Source organism: Perca fluviatilis, chromosome 12 (assembly GCF_010015445.1).
Source record: "Perca fluviatilis chromosome 12, GENO_Pfluv_1.0, whole genome shotgun sequence".
Classification (NCBI taxonomy): Eukaryota; Metazoa; Chordata; class Actinopteri; order Perciformes; family Percidae; genus Perca; species Perca fluviatilis.
In genome coordinates this window covers 29,475,007-29,493,805 of record NC_053123.1, presented here as the reverse complement: position 1 = coordinate 29,493,805, position 18,799 = coordinate 29,475,007, and the positions used below count along the sequence as shown (strand labels likewise).

The 18,799-nt window shown below is 40.9% G+C and overlaps 4 protein-coding genes across 6 annotated transcripts in view; 3 read left to right on the top strand and 1 right to left on the bottom strand.

The window, feature by feature from the left end:
* pikfyve (phosphoinositide kinase, FYVE finger containing) overlaps positions 1-566 on the bottom strand; it is a 41,426-nt gene extending 40,860 nt beyond the window's left edge. For both annotated transcript variants that reach the window (XM_039818116.1, XM_039818117.1), the window contains exon 1: positions 416-566. The gene's annotated coding sequence lies outside the window, so the exon portion shown is untranslated. The remainder of the gene's footprint in view (positions 1-415) is intronic.
* Positions 567-1,127: 561 nt separating this feature from the next.
* Positions 1,128-10,035, top strand: si:dkey-57a22.11 (uncharacterized protein LOC569865 homolog). 2 transcript variants are annotated; one of them, XM_039818971.1, is made up of 9 exons: positions 1,128-1,343; positions 2,033-2,169; positions 2,328-2,503; positions 2,687-2,761; positions 3,985-4,058; positions 4,150-4,301; positions 4,432-7,095; positions 9,114-9,216; positions 9,332-10,035. In XM_039818971.1, exons 2-9 carry the CDS (start codon positions 2,082-2,084, stop codon positions 9,471-9,473), a joined length of 3,474 nt encoding a protein of 1,157 aa, XP_039674905.1. In that variant the 5' UTR covers positions 1,128-1,343; positions 2,033-2,081; the 3' UTR covers positions 9,474-10,035. The 2 variants fall into 2 exon arrangements, with proteins under 2 accessions (XP_039674905.1, XP_039674904.1); XM_039818970.1 differs by having other exon boundaries at positions 1,129-1,343; positions 9,111-9,216.
* A 97-nt stretch (positions 10,036-10,132) lies between these two features.
* LOC120570579 (uncharacterized protein C2orf80-like) lies at positions 10,133-14,394 on the top strand. The gene is made up of 8 exons (XM_039818973.1): positions 10,133-10,411; positions 10,500-10,581; positions 10,783-10,865; positions 12,366-12,456; positions 12,588-12,665; positions 12,804-12,891; positions 13,740-13,852; positions 14,123-14,394. Exons 1-8 carry the CDS (start codon positions 10,371-10,373, stop codon positions 14,189-14,191), a joined length of 645 nt encoding a protein of 214 aa, XP_039674907.1. The 5' UTR covers positions 10,133-10,370; the 3' UTR covers positions 14,192-14,394.
* A 475-nt stretch (positions 14,395-14,869) lies between these two features.
* LOC120569289 (gamma-crystallin M2-like) lies at positions 14,870-17,685 on the top strand. The gene is made up of 3 exons (XM_039817112.1): positions 14,870-14,954; positions 16,073-16,315; positions 17,194-17,685. The coding sequence occupies exons 1-3, from the start codon at positions 14,946-14,948 to the stop codon at positions 17,467-17,469; spliced, it is 528 nt and encodes a 175-aa protein (XP_039673046.1). The 5' UTR covers positions 14,870-14,945; the 3' UTR covers positions 17,470-17,685.
* The last annotated feature ends 1,114 nt before the right edge of the window (positions 17,686-18,799 follow it).

Sequence of the window (18,799 nt, the reverse complement as noted above, 5' to 3'; positions counted from 1 at the left end):
ACCGTTGAACATAGAATAAGTAATATAGGGTTAGCTAGCGTTAGCCAACTGGCTTCATAAATTACAGTAGTACAGCTGTATTTTCTTCCCAGGATAGCGAAGGCATGTCCCGCCCTAATCTGCCACTGAATGGCTTACATTGACATTCTTACCCTAAACCTAACCAATCCTGTCCCGTGTGCCTAAACCTAACCAACCCAACCAGAGCAGGAAGCGAGTACTACCCAATCTCAGGGAGATAAGGGCGAGTCAAACTATCGCCATCCTAGGAAACATTTGCCCAGCTGTATTTCAAGATAGCTAACGTTAGCCTCATATGCTAACTAGCCGGTAGGTTGCAACAACCTCCTTCCTGGAACAGTTGACGCATGAAACATAACGGAACTGCCGTGACAGCAAAAAAAATGCGAATTACCCGTTAACTGTATGAATTTGACATCAATGTATGAAGCAGTCCGACCTCGGAGACATCTGTAAAACACCTGAAAGAAACCGCGACACCAGCAGCCCTGACGAATCGAGACCTGCACTTCTTTGATGCAACTGTTGTGATCCATGAAGAAAAAACAGCACGTAGAACTATCGATTGAAACCATAAACGGCAGCTTGCATACTTCATTGTTGCACTACTGCCATCTTCTGGAGTTAGTTAACTACTACAGTGTCCGTCCAGTATTTTTTAATTTATTTTTTTAAATTCACTTTTTATTATATAACAATCGTACAAACAATCAAGGCACAATGTGATGTGTCCGTCCAGTATGTCATATTTACCTAATCAGTTATGTATACAAATACACAGTTTGTTTTTTTCGGTTCAATCGTTGAAATCAAAAACAGAAAACGGAAATACGGCTTTGTTTTTTTCCCGTTTATTCGTTTTTGAATTGAAACGAAAATCGAAAAAAAAAACATGCTCTTTCTGTTTGTTCGTTTCGTGGTTCAAACGAAAAAAATAACTATTAAATGAACGAACCATACACTGATTGTACACGGACTGTCGGACCCAAAGAGATTATGGCAATGGATGTAAAGCAAAGTCATGGGCAAAGCAGGCAGAAAAGGGTTAAATCAATATATCGTTTTTGATTGGCCTGCATCTTCTATGACGCGCCTCCAAGCGCATGCGCGGAAAGACGGCGGACTTTTTGTTTATGTTTGAAAGTTTAAAATGGAAAGAGAGCAGCGTTTCCCCGTTTCCCACTTTCTTTAACTGTCTATGGTTTCCCACAATGAATTTAGGTTTTTTTAAGGTCATGAAAGATTAGCTAGCTTACTTTGATCAATTCACGGTCATCAACAAGGACATTTGGTTGAGCAAAGTCGTCCGCTGGTTAACAACGGTAGGTTTTTGCCCCACATTTTGAGAGTAGCCTAACTACTAGCTAGCTAGTTAACGTTAAAGTTAACGTTAGCTAGCTAGCTAGGTTTGCAAAGCGGATTCACCATTCAAATATACAGGCTTCAAAATTAACTTTTTCGTCTACCAGCCAAATGGCTAATGAATGTTCAAATATTACCAGCCATTCAATAGATTACCATTGGGTTTTTTGGCTGGTGAGTGAAGCAAATCTACCAGCCACTTGCATATTTCACCAGCATTTGGCTGGTAAACGGTGTTAATTTAGAACCCTGCAAATATACCGTTAACATTAACGTTTGGACGATAACATAAACAACTTTTTTTGTTGCAAAGTTAAACACCTAGCTAACCTAACGCTCGCTCTGTGTTGGGTATGATCGGTTTGCAGATGGAAAAAGTATTGTCGGTTACTTACCAAACGGGCTTTGCTATTGGTTAACTTAGGTGCTAGTTTTATTATTGTCGCCCAACATTCCGTGTGTCAGTATTGCATTTTCACAAATAGAATAAAGCTGTCACAAATCTGAAACTGTTTTAAGGTTAAGTAAAGGATCTGAAAACTTTGTGCACATCACCCAACAAAACCAACGTTAGCCAACTTTGTTACATGCTTCTGTGTGTGCTAAATCACTGGTGATGTACAAAGTTAACGTGCTCGTTTTCTTTCAGGTTATTAATTTCGTGACTCAGGAAGCTCTACATATTTATCTATCCAGCAATGTTACCTATGAGGAGGACCATGATGACGCCTCTCAAGCCTTCCACGAATACTTCAGCTGCAACAAAGATCAAAAATAAGATTCTCAGTGAGTCTGTCATTCATTTGAGAACACATTTACACACCAATATTTATGTGGCTTTATGTTGCACAACTATACTAGCTACAGGCTTTGTGGCATTCTCCAAAGGAACAGAACATGTTACATTGATGTTGCGATGCTTCTCCATACTTCTTCTTGAATAGACACCTCCTCCTTCTTCAAGGTCTCTTTGAAGACCAACAACAAGGCCTTAGCCCTTGCCTTGGAGGCACAGAAGGAGAGGAGCAGGCAGCTGGAGAATGGGATTGTGTACTATCAGAGACAAGTGGAGGAACTGTGCTTCGAGCTGGCCGCCAAGAAATACAAGCACAGGAAACTGGTTGGTTTGTTTGCTCAAAATTATTTAGAGTTACAGCAATTAACATCAAGACCTGTTTGGCAGAAGGCAACCATTTTGTACCATACAAGTATTGATTATGATGCACAGACTGTTTCAGAAGTGTTCTGTTTGATTGGGTGATTAATTGCATTGACTGCAGTTCATCTTGTTTTTCTCTCACAGCTCCTCATCCTGAAAACCCTCCACAGCAACACTCTGCAGCACTTGGACATGGTGGCTGACCTGTTCTCTGACAGTGTAAGGATTCCTCTCAAAAAGTATTAACAATTGCTGTTTTTGTAACATAGGTAGGAACAAAATCACACTCAAAATTAGTACAGCAGTATCTTGATATAAATATTTTTACGGTATTTGTTGCAATATTGTAGAGCTGCAACGATTAATTGACTCGTTGTCAAGAATTAAATATTCGCCAAATTCTGATAACCGATTAAATGGTTTGAGTGATTTTTTTATTAAATAAAGTAAACAATTATCTGATTCCAGCTTGTTAAATGTGAATATTTTCTAGTCTCTTCTCTCCTCTGTGACAGTAAGCCGAATATCTTTTGAGTTGTGGACAAAACAAGACATCTGAGAACGTCATCTTGGGTTTTGGGAAACACAGATCGACTTTTTTTCTCCATCTGACATTTTATAGACCACACAACTAATCTATAAATTGAGAAAATAATTGTTAGTTGCAGCCCTAAAATATTGAAAACCCTTATGACAAAAACTGAAAGATGTTGGTCCCGACGAGACATGAGAACTGTGAACCTCGATGTGTCAGTGAGAATTTTGTCAGGATAGTATTATATGGAAAGATAAGAATTTATATTTGTGATTGCACAGGGTGTGAAAGTGTGTCTTTGTTGTTACCAGATCTCATTGAAATAGTTACAGACAGAAAACTGAACACACTAAGCCAATCGCACACAAGCACATGCATTCAAACAACAGCTGAAACAATCGCAGGCATCTCTAAAAAGGCCTAATTCATCAAATGGGATAAAGCTGGGATAAGTCTTTTGTAATTCTATTCATTTGGGGCAAAATACTGGACTGTAGTCATCCCGCGTACATTATTTACTGATGAGTTATCAAGAGTCAGGGGTCTGGTCTAATGAACAGTTCTAAATTTGGGAACAGAAGTGATGTACTGGGGCAGCTTTAGTAGGAGACATTTTTAAACAAAAGTGCTAGAATTTAAGTTCTCTTCTTGTTGCTAGTGATGACGGGATATTTTTTATAGTCGAGCACAGACATGGTGCTCGGTATATATATATATATATATATATATATATATATATATATTAGTTCTTGTGTCATTTGTTCCACATGGGGTTTTAAAAGTCAGACTGCTTTCTAACCAAATGCACACATATTTATAAGATTAAGCAATAGAAATATTGTAACAATATATAGAAAATGCCTGCAAATATCAAACTATGCCAAACATAATCTGTGATTACCCACAGGATCTTCCTAAACTGTCTGAGGACAACAAGACCTTATCTGGTGACATCGACAAAGAAAATCTTATAGCGGCAAGGTGAGCAAATACTGTATTCAGGTTTATGTTTTTTTTGTTTTTGTTTAGGCAGCTGTGAATGACTTCTGCTTTTTCTCTCTCTGTCCTCTAGTCTTACAGATCGGAGACCTCCTCAGCCAGAAATTTTAGGGGATTTGTTCTGTCCCCTCCGAAAAGTAACCGCGGACTTGCCTGAAAAAAACATTGGTGCAAATATCTTCAATATCCAGAACAGACCACGAGAGGCCACTGATATTTTCTGTGGTAGGGTGCTTTAGAATTTTTGGTGTTACTCATTATAAACCCACATTTTCCAGTAGCTGCCCTGAGATACTGATGAAGAATTCCCTGGAAATAAGACATTTGTTTATTTTTCATAACTTCTTTTTCACAGATAACATAGATGCTGAGAAAAGGCATTCAAGCCAGCTTATACAAGCTCCCCAGACAGGAACATCCCGTCCGTCCAGCAGTCTTAGGGTTGAAGTGGAGAGGCTGTCGTCGATGTTCTCTCAATCATCGGTGTTTGATATGATTCCGAACAGTCAAACCTCCTCAGCTGTAAGCACGTGTGAAAAACCTCAGCCATCTGTTTCTGACGACATTCCCCTACCAAGTAGCTCATCCATGGAAATGGAACCAGAACGTGGTAACAAACAAGAGAAGACTGTGCTTCTGGATACAACAATGGAGATGACGCAATGTAATGCTCCTGAGATAGTCACTGTGGCAACCAAGGCCAAGAAAACGGGCTGCTCTGGCAAGCCGAAAAGCAAGAAGAACAAGGAACAAGCCTGTGGGTCAAGTGTGGCTGAAAATCCACAGGTGAAAAAAACTGTGGATTCTAGGTTGAGTGAGGTTCAGAGTGCTCCCACTGGCACGTTGTTACAGACAGATGGCCATGCACTAGAGGATAACACACACTCAGCGTCAGAGTCACCCAAAGCACAGTGTAGGAGTGTCCTCACATCTCGCATTCCCAAATTTAGCAAGTCTAAAGCCGTCAACAATCAGAAAATGGTAAAGGACAAATTAAAATCCCGTGACCATACCGAGTCAAAAACAGTGTCCCCGGACATTGCTATGCCGGACATGGACGATTATTTCATGGATCCTGAAAATGAATTACCAAAAGCCAGCAAAGGTGTAAAATTACCACAGGAGATTAATACGACGGAAGAGGCCGCGTCCAATATCACATGCAGGAGGTCCAGGAATAAAGGCAGGAGCCGGTCTTCGGTCGCCAGGAAAACGTTTTTCACTTTGCCTCCGCTATCGCGTGAAAGTGAGTGCGGTCGGTCCAAGTTGGACCAGGTCCAAAACGAAGTGGAAGAAGTTGTTCAGGGAAAATATGAAGCATGCAAAGACCAAGAACTTCCAGAAGAGTTCCAGCTTTGTGCAGATAAAGTCACACATCCAGAGTCTGCACATGAGGACAATAATCCACAGCACAAAATAAAGGCAAATTTTGGGGCAAGTCAGAAATCGAGATGCAGAGGCACGTTCGTCGTCTCAGTGGCCAGAGATGGCACCTCACCGAACGGAGCATCAACAGCAGAAGGTGCCGTAGAGCAGGACGTAACACCTCCTACAGGATCCTCGGACCGTGAGACTATGGATGCTGGTGTCATTCTGAAACATTCAGAATCGAACCTGCTCAGCGATGGAGCCTCTGTCAAGGAAACACCGAGCTCCTGTGAGCGTCCTTGGTTGGCCACTCTGGATTCAGGAAGCCCTCAAGATGGTTTGAGCTGCAACGATAAACGCGAAGTACCGCCGCTGGACAAAGACTTCACTTCAGGAACAGAGTTTCAGAAACCTAAAAAAGCCAGGAGAGAAGAAACTAGTCGATCCAGTAAGAAGAAAGCCGTGCAGAGGGAGGAGTGTGTTGATCATTCAAATGACAGGAAAAAGAAGGAAAAAAGTAGCCGTAGCAACAACAGATTTAGGTCCAAATTGGACCAGGTCCACAACGAAGTGGAAGAAGAAGTTCAGGGAAAATATGAAGCAAGCAAACGCCACGAACTTCCAGAAGAGTTCCTGCTTTGTGCAGATAAAGTCACGCATCCAGATTTAGAACTTGAGGACAATAATCCACAGCACAAAATAAAGGCAAATTTTGGGGCAAGTCAGAAATCGAGATGCAGAGGCACGTTCGTCGTCTCAGTGGCCAGAGATGGCACCTCACCGAACGGAGCATCAACAGCAGAAGGTGCCGTAGAGCAGGACGTAACACCTCCTACAGGATCCTCGGACCGTGAGACTATGGATGCTGGTGTCATTCTGAAACATTCAGAATCGAACCCGCTCAGCGATGGAGCCTCTGTCAAGGAGACACCGAGCTCCTGTAAGCGTCCTTGGTTGGCCACTCTGGATTCAGGAAGCCCTCAAGATGGTTTGAGTGGCAACGATAACCACGAAGTACCGCCGCTGGACAAAGACTGCACTTCAGGAACAGAGTTTCAGAAACCTAAAAAAGCCAGGAGAGAAGAAACGAGTCGATCCAGTAAGAAGAAAGCCGTGCAGAGGGAGGAGTGTGTTGATCATTCGAATGACAGGAAAAAGAAGAAAAAAAGTAGCCGTAGCAACAACAGATTTAGATCTGAGGACGCGGCATGTTATCTTGAGGACAGCGGTGACGCCTCACCTCTCTGTGGTATTGATGGTCCCGACGGAAACGACAAGCAATTAGAAGATTTACGAGTGGTTGACTCACATTCCAGGATCAGTGAAAAGGATGAAATCTTTGAACATTTGTTTGATTCAAACCCCAACGTCGGGTCCAAGTCCAAAATGGCTCAGGATGCAAAACGGTATAGAAAGACTTCCAAGCTTCAAACACGCACAGAAACCAGAAATCCACGGGAAACCAGTGACGAGGCAGTTCATCAGAAACTGGGACACCTGCTGGCGGATGAGATGCCCCCGTGGCTGGACATAGAATTCAGCGTCGCTGACACAGAGGTCGGCTCTTTACCCGCGAGTCCCAGGAGGGAGACATCAAGCAGGGCGGCAGTGATCGAGGAGTCTGCTGCTGTCGCAATGGATTATTCTCCAGGTGTGGTATCCGTTATAGCCTTTTTCTTTTATTTAAATGTCTACCTTGATACACATTCAATTTCCAGCGCAGACGGTATGTTTTCTAGTGTTGCATTTGAGTGGTTGGTCTGCAGCGTTGTTGAGGTATCTTGAGTGCAAAATAGTTATTTACTGAAGTAATGAAGTTGGAGCACGTTGACATTGATGTTTGTACACCTGCAACCTGTTTAACAAACACCGTGATGGATGTAAAGTGCAGTGCAGATTACAGCTTTTAAGGGTTGCAAGGACTTCTTTTTATTTTTTATTTTGGTGGCATCTGACTAGGTGGCATCTGATTAGGGGTGCACGATTCAGAAAATGTCACGATTCGATATTGATTTTTAGGGCCAAGATTCAATTCAAAATCTATTTTCGATTCAAAAACGATTCTCGATTTTAAAAAAAGTGTTACTTTTCCCATGTGATTGCAGTAGACCTACAATTTAAAATATAAAATAATTGCATTTAAAAAAAATATGAATCGATTTTTGAAATTCTGTGAATCGATTTTGATCTTGATGTGAATCGATTTATTTTTATTTTTTTCACACCCCTATTGGTTATTGTTTAAAAGTTATGGTATTGATACCAAAAAATATACCTTTTTTGAAAGCTTATTTAAAAATAAATATGAACATGTTTTTCTACAAAAACCCTTTTCTTCATTTGACGAAAGCTGCTAAAGCTTTAAATACTGTTTAAACACAACGAGACTTAGACAACTCTACAACTAGCAAAATTTTGATTTTGAAACCAAAAAAAGTATTAAAGGAGGATTCCGGTCGATTACAACACGTAGCTCTGTTTGTAAATTTGGAGTAGTGTCAGTAGCGAGAAAAACAATCGGTGTGTTGCCTACACCGTGTTATCCTCCTGCTAGCGTTAGCACCCGGGGGTGCATGCTTTTAGCCTCTTAACATATTTGAAATGTCATTAAAAGTGCCTACCCATGTGAAGTGATGATGTGAAAGAAATGCGTAAAAGTCGTGCTAATTCAGCTCTGTTTAGTTCTGCTGTTGAGACGGCAAGACGAGCACTTAGGGACCGTCTACAAACTACAACACCGAAAAGAGATACAAAAATATTTTCAAAAATATGCTTATTTTTTAAAAGTAAGTACTGTAGTACAACTAGCAGGAGACAAGTTATAATTGAGGTAAGTTTGGAGACACTACCTTATTTAATCATTAAATTAATATTTTTGTCGCTACTGACAACACTCCAAATTTCCAAACGGAGCTACGTGTTGAAATCGACCGGAATTCTCGTGTGTGTGTGTGTGTGTGTGTGTGTGTGTGTGTGTGTGTGTGTGTGTGTGTGTGTGTGTGTGTGTGTGTGTGTGTGTGTGTGTGTGTGTGTGTGTGGGAGCTCCGCTCTGTGTCAATATGCAGAGAGGACAGATAAGCTTGCGCTTACGCCCATTTTTCGGTGCCATAAAAGTATCGACGTTCGGTACCCAGTCCTATTTAGATTACTATCAGTTAAAGCTACAGATTGTAGTTTCTGTCTCCCCCATGAGTAACTAGTACAGTGCCCGTTGTAGTGTTAATTTCGTCAGACGAGACAAGACTAAATATGTTCGTCAACGACCTTATTTTCCATGACTAAGACGAGATGATGACGAGACTGCGCCTGGTCTACCCTGGCTGTAGATAGGTGGTCCAACGCATTTTTTGTCTCAGTGCAAGTAATTAGGTTGTTTTTTGTCTTTTGTTGGCTCACTTTCACTCACAAGATGCTAACCGGCAACATAGGATTCCATTCACTACGCTAAGCTAACTAGCGGCGGCGCTGCCGGTGTTGCACCGGACTAAAACAATGCATGCACAAAAAATGCGTTGGCCCACCTATCTACAGCTAGGGGAGACCGTGATGAGCCCTATTTCAACAAACGGTGGTGTGTCCTTTTAAAGCTACCTAACCCTAGGTTTTAAAAAAAGGGCGATTTAAAAGGGATAAAAGTCAACTTACTTCTGATGTATTCTGTTGCAGCAGGACGAGTCTTGACATCTCTAACGAACACCCCAGACAGGGAAAATGGGGGGAGAACCAGGAGACGAAAAGGCGTCGTCAGTTATAAGGAGCCGACCCTCAACAGGTGAGGACGTCTTGTCCACCATCTGTGGTTGCAATCCTGTTTCAGTATTGATTATACCAGAAAACAGCAGCATCTAATTGTTGTATTAATTAATTTTTTTTTATTTTTGGAACAGCAAAATGAGGCGTGGAGACAAATTCACCGACAGCGAGTTTCTGAGTTCTCCGGTGTTTAAGGACGGGAAGAAAAAGAAGAAGAAGCAGCAGCAGCAGCAGAAGATCAATCCAAAGTTGGATGAATCCATTTTTATGGACTAAATAATATTATTATTATTATTATTATATTATTTTTGGCCTGGTTTATTTTAAGTTATTTGGTTTTCTTAAGATTAATAAAGACCTTTTGGTCTTGGTCTTTTGAGTCACACTTCAAACATTGTTTGCTGGTTACCATTTTTGTACCGTATATTATATTCTTTGTATATTGTGTGTGCAAACATGGAAACTACTCTGTATGTTCTGATAACCACTGTTCCACTTATTTCCCAGTATTATCTAGTTGGTAATGTGTCAGAGATGGACAGGGGGTTGGTCATAAATGATTCAGTCCAGACTGTTCACCTGAGAAGTCTGTTCTGCATCGCTGTCTAAGGCTTGTGTTCCCCCGAAAGGTTACCATATTCAGTGTTGCACGACCGCAGCCAACCACGTGTACGTTTTTTTAGCATCATGCAAACAGAAGGTCTGTAAGCTTGTTTACGGTCATACAGAATTGTGTGGTGAGTACAGATGCTTGCATGTTGACCTTGTTTTAAATATGCCACTGATTGTTTTTTTGTTTTTTTTTTGTCTGCTCATTAAAATTTGTTTTTGCACAGGAGAGCTGGATTCAGTTTGGGATTTGTTGCACTCTGTCACAAAGGTGGACTAGACGTACTGGACTGTTGTGTTTGTTAAATTTGTTGGTAGCTCTCCGTGTGGGACCAACAAGGTGTCAAGTTCATGTCTTGACTATGCAGCAGTAAATGAACCCCTTATTTTTAGGTTAACGATGTCATGCAAGCTAACTTTTAGCCACAGGTTCATCACTTGTTGACACTGGCTTTCCACTTCACTCTGTTCTAGTCATCATCCTTTAAGAAGTAAGACAGTTGTTTAGATGTTTCCTGTTGTTTGGTTTGCAGGAGTCCTACATGAAAGGAATTCATTCAGAGAATGGAGGCAAGGCAGCTGAAAAGAGCTGTTGAGGCGCTTATGTGAGTGGCTGTTGAAAAGCACAGAGATTCCTAAAAAGCACATTTTAAAATGCCAACTGATTATATGTTGTTTTCCTAATCTTAACAGTGGTGATTACATTGGGCAGAAACTGAGAGAAACTTCTTTTGATCCAAAGGGGAAGGGGACCTCTACAATGCTGGATGACCTGGTAAAAAACAGTTAGACATGTTGTCTTTATCTGAAGCAGAGCTGTGACAAAATGTTCCATCTGCAAACATCAGTGGGTAGAAGACACAATTAAGGGGCTGAGCTGTATAAACAAAAAAATGTAAGAAATGAATCAACTAATCATTGCAATAAGTGCTTCAGTCTCACGTTGCTATGTATTCTCTTTCTGTGCATGCTACAGGCTCACTATGACCTGGCCATTAGTGTTGCCCTTTGGTGGTTGGACAAAGAAGAGGGACGGGACATGCTTGACGGAGACATCATGTGAGCTGCTAGTGTTTTGATAGACTCAAGTTAGACTAACGATTTCATGGAAGAAGTACAGTAATGCCACAGTGTGGAAATACTCTGTTATAAGTAAACGCTCTGCATTCAAACTCTTACTTGAGTAAAGATACAAAAGTATGAGCAACAACATATACTTCCAAGTACCAAAAGTACTCCTCATTGAGAATAGCTGATTTCACAATAATATATTATTGGATTATCATTTTGATGCATTATTGTGTTAGCATCACAAAATACTTACTCAGTTTTTTTTTTTTTTTTTCTATTTTAAATGGATTATGCATTGGAGAGTGCCCAGATTAAACCCCTCTGAGGGTTTTTTGCATCTCTTTTTTATTATGTGTATATTAATCTGTAGAATGTGTACATGTGTAAACCAATAAACTAAATGTTGCAGCCTGTAAAGCTCATTTGAACAAATTTATCTGCAGGGTAGCTTTAAAGTGCTCATGTTATGCTTTTTGGCTTTTTCCCTTTCATTTATTGTGTTATATATCTTTTTTTTGTGCACGTTACAGGTTTACAAGGTGAAAAAGCCCAAAGTCCCCCCCCAAAGGGACTTACCATCTCCAACAGAAAACACTGTTTACCAACTGCTCCAAACAGCTCTATTGTAGTCCAGCCTTTACTTCAGAGACAAACATGGTCACTTTGTAACACACGTTATAATGCTCGCCTAGCTGCTAGCGTGGCACGCCCTCAAACTGACTGACTGGCTAGTAGTCCTATAGCTACTGCGCATGTGCGACTCTCAACAAAGATGGAACAGAAGTGAGATGCCTCACTCTGTAGCTAAAACAGAGAGCTCAACACACAGGGTGAAAAGAGGAGCTGCAGCAATGTGCAGTACAACTAAAATAGGGTGTTTTTTGAAAATTAAACCACATAAACCTATTCTGGTACAACCTCTAAATACAATTATGAACCTGAAAATGAGCATAATATGAGCCCTTTAAACCTGCCTTCAACAGGCGACACCAAAGACAGCAGTAAAGGGGCATAGGGTTAGGAAAGAACTTTAGAAAGGGTGTCAAAAGAAGACGTCCTGTAAGAGTCAAGCTTTGTACAAGAAAGAAGTGTGTGTTCTGTGTGTGTGCGGTCTGCTGGGGATAGTGGATCAGATAGATAGATAGATATTGATCCCAAAAATGGGAAATTACAGTGTTACAGCAGGAAAATATCAGACACACGGCACACATACAGAATATACATGAAATAATAATAGGATAGAATACAAGAACAAATACTTAAAATATATACAAGTTGGAAATAAAAATGTACAACTGCTTAACTAGTATTGATAAAGATGTAGATAAACCTATTGTGCAAGTTGCACTTGGTGCTTTAAACTGAATAAGGCTCATAGGAGCTGGAATATTTCAGTTCGACGCCCCTACCTGTATGGAACTTCTCTGGCTGCGTCCAGGTATAGAGTTGTTTGAATAAAACTTCTCTCCACTTTCCTCTCTACCACAGTGGAGCAACAAGCAGCTCAGGAAGTGCCCAGTACCCTAATCGCTTAGAACGAGAGGCCATGATCCTGTCCTCATTTGCTGGGATAATTATGGTGAGTGTCATTTATACTTGAATGCAGTTTTTATTAAATCATCTTGATGTCCCAGTAAAGTTCAATGCCTACAAACAAGAAAAAGGCTCAGTTTGCTAGTGGCTTACCTTTGCAGCATTTTCCTGCTTCAGAACAGCCTGCCGGTGGACGAAATCCTGGCTCTGTACAGGTGTAAACCAGCTGCTTCATACTCGAACCAGAAATCCAAGGTGCAAGCATCCTGGATAATTTTTTTACACTCATGCTTAGAAGAAGCAGACAATTATTTTGTACATGTTTGTCTTGCATAGTTCTGGTAATATAGAAATGTTAATCTTCTACATTTATTGATTTTTTTTTATCCCTAGGGCACAATTGTGTACCCCTTCACTCTGTCCTACCATCCGTTTGCAATGCTTGGCTCTTACAAGGCGGTGTACCACTCCAAGAAGCACAGTAAGTGTGTGGAAATATTAAACAGTTATCTGGTATTATCTGGCCTGTGACTCTTTATAGCCAAACAATGCCTACTCACATGACCTGTCATCGCAGGTTGCACACGTCAGCCAGTAATGCTGAAATGTTTTCTGTTACATTTCTTATTTTATTTTCAAAATGCAGATTTATCTATGTCTGTGTGTGTGTGTTGTGTGGTGGTGTGGTTGGGGGGGTTTAAGCTCTGCAGAGAGAACAAAATTGTTAACATTAAAGGGATAGTTCGGATCTTTTGAAGTGGGGCTGTATGAGCTAGTGCGTGTGTTAGCTACAGTAGATTGCGGTCGGAGCGCCCCCAGTTTGGAGAAGCAGTGAGGAGTACCGACACGGAAGCTAAGCTATGTCCTGCTGTGGACGGGGGCAGCAGCTAAACACATTTTAGACACCTAAAAAAATGTATATCAGTTTAAGTGCATGCTTTAATTAGAATATTTTCAGCACTTTACCTTGCTGTCAGACAGCCCTTAATGACGCCGTTATCTCTGCTCTCGTCAAAGCCACCAGACTCATTTTACCTCACAGAACCCGGGAGTTGCTGCGCTACTGCTGCCTCGATCAGCTAGTTAGCTTGTGTTATTGTCTGACTTTGGTGAATCCAAACTAACCTTTTACAACACTAAAGTCACACAATAACACAAACTAACTAACTGATCGAGGCAGCGATAGAGCCTCGATCTGAACTATCCATTTTGGTACTGTATTTGAGTGAATCGACTTTCCACCACTTGCTTTTTCTGTCCTAATCTAATTAATCATCACACTCATCATCAGGTGTCAGTTATTTTAAAATCCTTCAAAATCTCTCATAGGTCAAAAGTTGAAAAGATGGCTGTCTGAGAGAGAGAAGGCTAGTGTCCTACCTGGACGAGTTTCAGTGCACTCTTCTTCATCTTCCTCCTCCTCGTCTCACTCCTTCCTCAGTGTGAGTAGCCACATTATCCTCATTTCTGCTGTATTTTTGTTTATTATCATTTTAATCCAGAATATCTCAGAGGAAAAGGGAAATTAGAAAATGACGGTACAACAGAACTAGACTAAATCGTGTTTCAGGCTATTGATAAAAGCCATACTGTAGGTTTAAAAAGAACTGTGTGTTTGTTTAAATGTGCATGAAAGGCCTCTACTGCCACCCTGTGGATCTGAACAGACACCACCTATATCTAACACCACCTCTCCTCTGTGTCACTCTCAGGACAACAGTGATCGCCGGGAGGAAAGAGCTGAGCACCATGAAGGTTCACTGGAGTCTCTGCATGACTGAAGTCCGCCTCCTGCAGTCACGTTTTGTCCTCACGATGGACTTGATATCTAATTTCTTGAGGGAAAAAAGTGTTTGAGTACAAGAGTTTCTCACTTCTGCTGTCTTTACTTTTCGGTGTTCACTTTATACTGTCACACTGACAATGTTTAAACTTCATGTAGTGGATAAGTATCTCATAAAACCACACTTCAAAAGATCCAAACAACCCCTTTAAGACAATTTCTATATTTAAAAGTAATAAAGGATTTATTATGTATATATCTAACCCAATCCACATGATTATTAATTGATTGACAACAGTAGAGCTGGACTATTTCCCTGTTATTTACACAGATTATTTAAGTTTTTTAGATTTTCAGCTCCCACAGGTTCAAATTTCAACTAACGGTTTCAACGGTTAAAGACTGTGTTGTTTTGTGATGACCTCTGACATTCTGCGTGGAAAGATTAATCCTCCTGATGATGGATTAGCGGATAAAATGTCTCTCTGATGTGCATATCAATAAAGAGGGCCCAAAGTGGGTCAGTAATTTGCCTGGTAGGACTTTTGCATTGATGATTCAGGGATTTTTGCTCTATACCCAGGATCAAGAACTTTGGCAGCGATGCCAGCGCGTTAAATCCCCGCTCATTGAAAAAACAGCTAAAGTGGGATCGGCTAACCCTTTGATTGAGGTTTATATAGCGGGGCTCTGGTGCTGCTTTGTGAGACCACCATTTTCCGTAGGTGACTGGCTCCAGCACTCTTTCCAGGATGAGTAAGGTATGTTTTCTGTCTACAATGGTGTTCACAAACCCGCTAGCAAATGGTTGAACACACTATAATTATAACCAGAGCAATGCAGAAAATACTGGAGATTAATGCATCTTCTAATGATATCAGATCTCTTTGGTAAAAAGGCAGCAGTTTAACAAAGCTGCTGTAACTGTTGTGTAGCTATTTACATCATGATTATGTCCTGGGTGGGAAACTAACTTTCACAAAGTGGATACAATGTAAATCACCCACACTTAAAACTGTCTTTGACCTCTTTTACTGGCTTTTCGTTGAAGAAAAGCAGCATGCAGGAAAAAGAAAAAGGAAGGTAAATAACTTATATACAGCAGGGACATGGTTACTACTGCAACAATAAAATGTTCTCCATTGGCATGACCATAATCCTTGCAGGTTGTGCAGTTTATCAGAGCTGCAAAGATGAATCGGTAAGTTGTAGTCTTTTATCCTCGGGGAAAAGACTACAATCCATTAAATCTAATAAATTGCACACTGCACCAAATTCCAAGCAATTTAGTTGCATGGCAATAAACCATTGAATAATAGATTAATCAGTTTGAGTCATTTTTGATGAAAAAAACTTTTCTGATTCCAGCTTCTATAAATGTGAATATTTTCTAGTCTCTTTACTCCTCTGTGACATTAAACTGAAACATTTGACAAAACGAGACATTTGAGAACGTCATCTTGGGCTTTTGGGAAACTGGTAGACATGTTTCACCATTTTCTGACATTTTATAGACCAAACAACTAATCGATTTTTCGATTCAAATCTTTAGTTTGTGTTATATTGTGTCCTTTTACTTACAGTATGAAAGGCAGAATATGTATGTTTATGTTAACCGTGTTAGCCTTGTTTTTAACCGTATGTTTCTGTGTACTTGGACAGCAACATTTTTCACCATTTCATAGACCAAACAACTAATCGATTAATCCAGAAAATAATCAACAGATTAATTGATAATGAAAATAATCGTTAGTTGCAGCCCTTAAGTTTATAATGTCAATATAAGATGCTGTATGTAATTCATCAGTGTTTTATGAATGTTATTGTGCCCTGTGGCTAACTGATCTCTCCCCGTTTCTGCTTCCTCTCCTGGACTCAGATCACATTTTACGAGGACAGGAACTACCAGGGTCGCTCCTATGAGTGCGACATCGACTGCCCTGACATGCATCCCCACTTCAGCCGCTGCAACTCCATCAAGGTGGAGAGCGGCTGCTGGGTGCTGTATGAGAAGCCCAACTACACCGGCTACCAGTACGTCCTGACCAGAGGCGATTACCCAGACTACCAGCGCTGGATGGGCTACAACGACACCATCCGGTCCTGTCGTACTTTCTCCTATGTGAGTCAATATGTTGTGTCACATATATTGGTTTTGTGACGTGCGTGGACCTCAGAGACAATGAAGAAGAGGAATGAATGCTCCTTGGTGCAAACCCTGTTTTATATGCACTCTTGAGACGGTAACATAGGATAATTAATGAAATATTATTTGATTTAGATGGTTTAGGGGTTAAGGATTATAGATGTATAAAAATAATGTTTTGTTTCTGAGAAGCAACTTGTTATGTGTGTTTTTAAGTCCCTGCATGTGTGCTTTGTTCTGATTTCTGTATTTTTTGTGTCTGCATAATGCAAAGAATACTAAATATATTGTATATTTAGTTTTTCCGCTTATCCTCCTACCGAACATAAACTTCCACAAGATACTAAACTAGATGGTTGCTGCCGTGGTCCTGCTCAACGCCCTGCTACGCCCTGCACTGCTACTACTATTATTACTAGCCATAGTTTTATTATCTTTGTTGTTACTATAATTGCCACTATTCATACCTGCACAACTGCTATAACTATTATGAATCATATTTCTGTATATCTGTATATGTGTCTCTGTGTCCCAACCAGCAGCGGCAGATGGCTTCCCCACCAAGAGCCTGGTTCTGTCTGAGGTTTCGGCCTGTTTAAAGAAAGTTTTTCCTCGCCACCAGCACCAAATGCTTGCTCTTGGGGGGAATTGTTGGGTCTTCGTAAATTTTAGAGTGTGGTCTAGACCTACTCTATCTGTAAAGTGCCCTGAGATAACTCCTGTTATGATTTGACTTTAAATAAGATTGAATTGAATAATGGTTAAAGAAATACCTCAGACACACACGGTGGAGCTCCTTGTCCTGATGCACTTCCTGTTCTAACCTTGTATTTCACTTAACCGTGTTTCTCCAGACCAGCGAGGGCCCTTACCGCATGCGCATCTACGAGCGTCCCAACCTCCAGGGTCAGATGATGGAGTTCAGCGATGACTGCGAGTCGGTGCAGGATCATTTCCGCAGCCGTGACATCTACTCTTGCAACGTCATGGAGGGCTACTGGACCCTCTACGAGCACCCCAACTACCGCGGCCGGCAGTACTTCATGAGGCCCGGAGAGTACCGCAAGTTCAGTGACTGGGGGGCCACCTGCGCCACCACCGGGTCCTTCCGCAGAATCACAGATTTTTAATCAGGAATCTCATTCGATGCGATTTAATTTACATTATAGTTTCACCAAAGCACCCATTTCCTTCCTCTAAAAGACATCTTTTTGGGGTAATGTTAATAAAATATGTGGTACAATATGGAGTGGGATGTTTCATTCAGCTATGATAAAAAGATTGACCTGGCAAAATCAATATGATATTGTTTTAAATAACGTAATAAATGAATCTATTGTGAACTATTTTCTCTGTGCTTGTGAATAAATATTTTGGTTTTGACTGATTAAACCAACGGGCTCGTAAAAAAAAAAACCATTTTGGGTAAAATAAAAATCGTCTTTGGACACACATAAAACTATTGTTATCATGATCATGAATAAGTATTTTCACTCTTGGTCCATTATGGCCCTCAAAAAGATCTCATACCTATTAGTCAGCTTTTCTTTTTTTTTTAAGGGGAGTGGGGGGCTTTTTAGGCCTTTATAGGACAGCTGAAGACATGAAAGGGGAGAGAAAGGTAATGACATGCAGCAAAGGGCCACAGGTTGGAGTCAAACCCACGGCCGCTGCATCGAGGAGTAAGCCTCTGTGTATGGGCATGCGCTCTACTAGTTGAGCTACCCAGGCACCCCTAGTGAGTATTTTTGCGCATATGTGAACACTGCGAAGGGACTCCGACCCCTCTGGAACGAACCATACTCAGACGTGCTCGGGAGGTTTTTCTAAATACAGACCGCTTAAAGTCCGCGTTGTGGTTCTCTTCACCTATGTTGTGAACACAACACGCTTCAGATTCGTTTGGCCTTGTGCCCTGTATGTATTTTAGCCCTGAGGTCCCATCAGAGCTGAGGTACCAAAAAGAGAACTGAGTCCTCTTTCAAGTAAACAGACAATGTGAATGCAAAAAAAAAAACAGTGTCCTTTTTCTGTTGGTCCACTTTAAAGCAACACCAAAGATTCTTTTGTACCTTAAAATAATCTTTCCAAAATCGTTTCAGTGGTTCATCAGCTCGTAACAGGATGAACGGCACTTCTGCATTCGCTTTGCGGCCCTCTATCGGCTATATGCAAGTTTGCCAGATCGGGTAGCGGATTTGTAGTTCGAATGAGACATAGACATGGACAGTTCCGCTTCCAACCTGTAGGGGGACCGAAGAGGAAAAGTGCTGTGGTGTTGCTTTAAGTAAGAGGACTCGTTCGTTTCAAGTGTAACATATGTGAAAACACCCTAACATTAATACAAGACCCCATTACCACACATACTTCACAAGAACAAAAAAAGGAGGCACTTTAAGAATTTAGTGTTTATTGCTGGTTTTATTTATTTTCTATGAGATCCACATGGTTGGACATTCA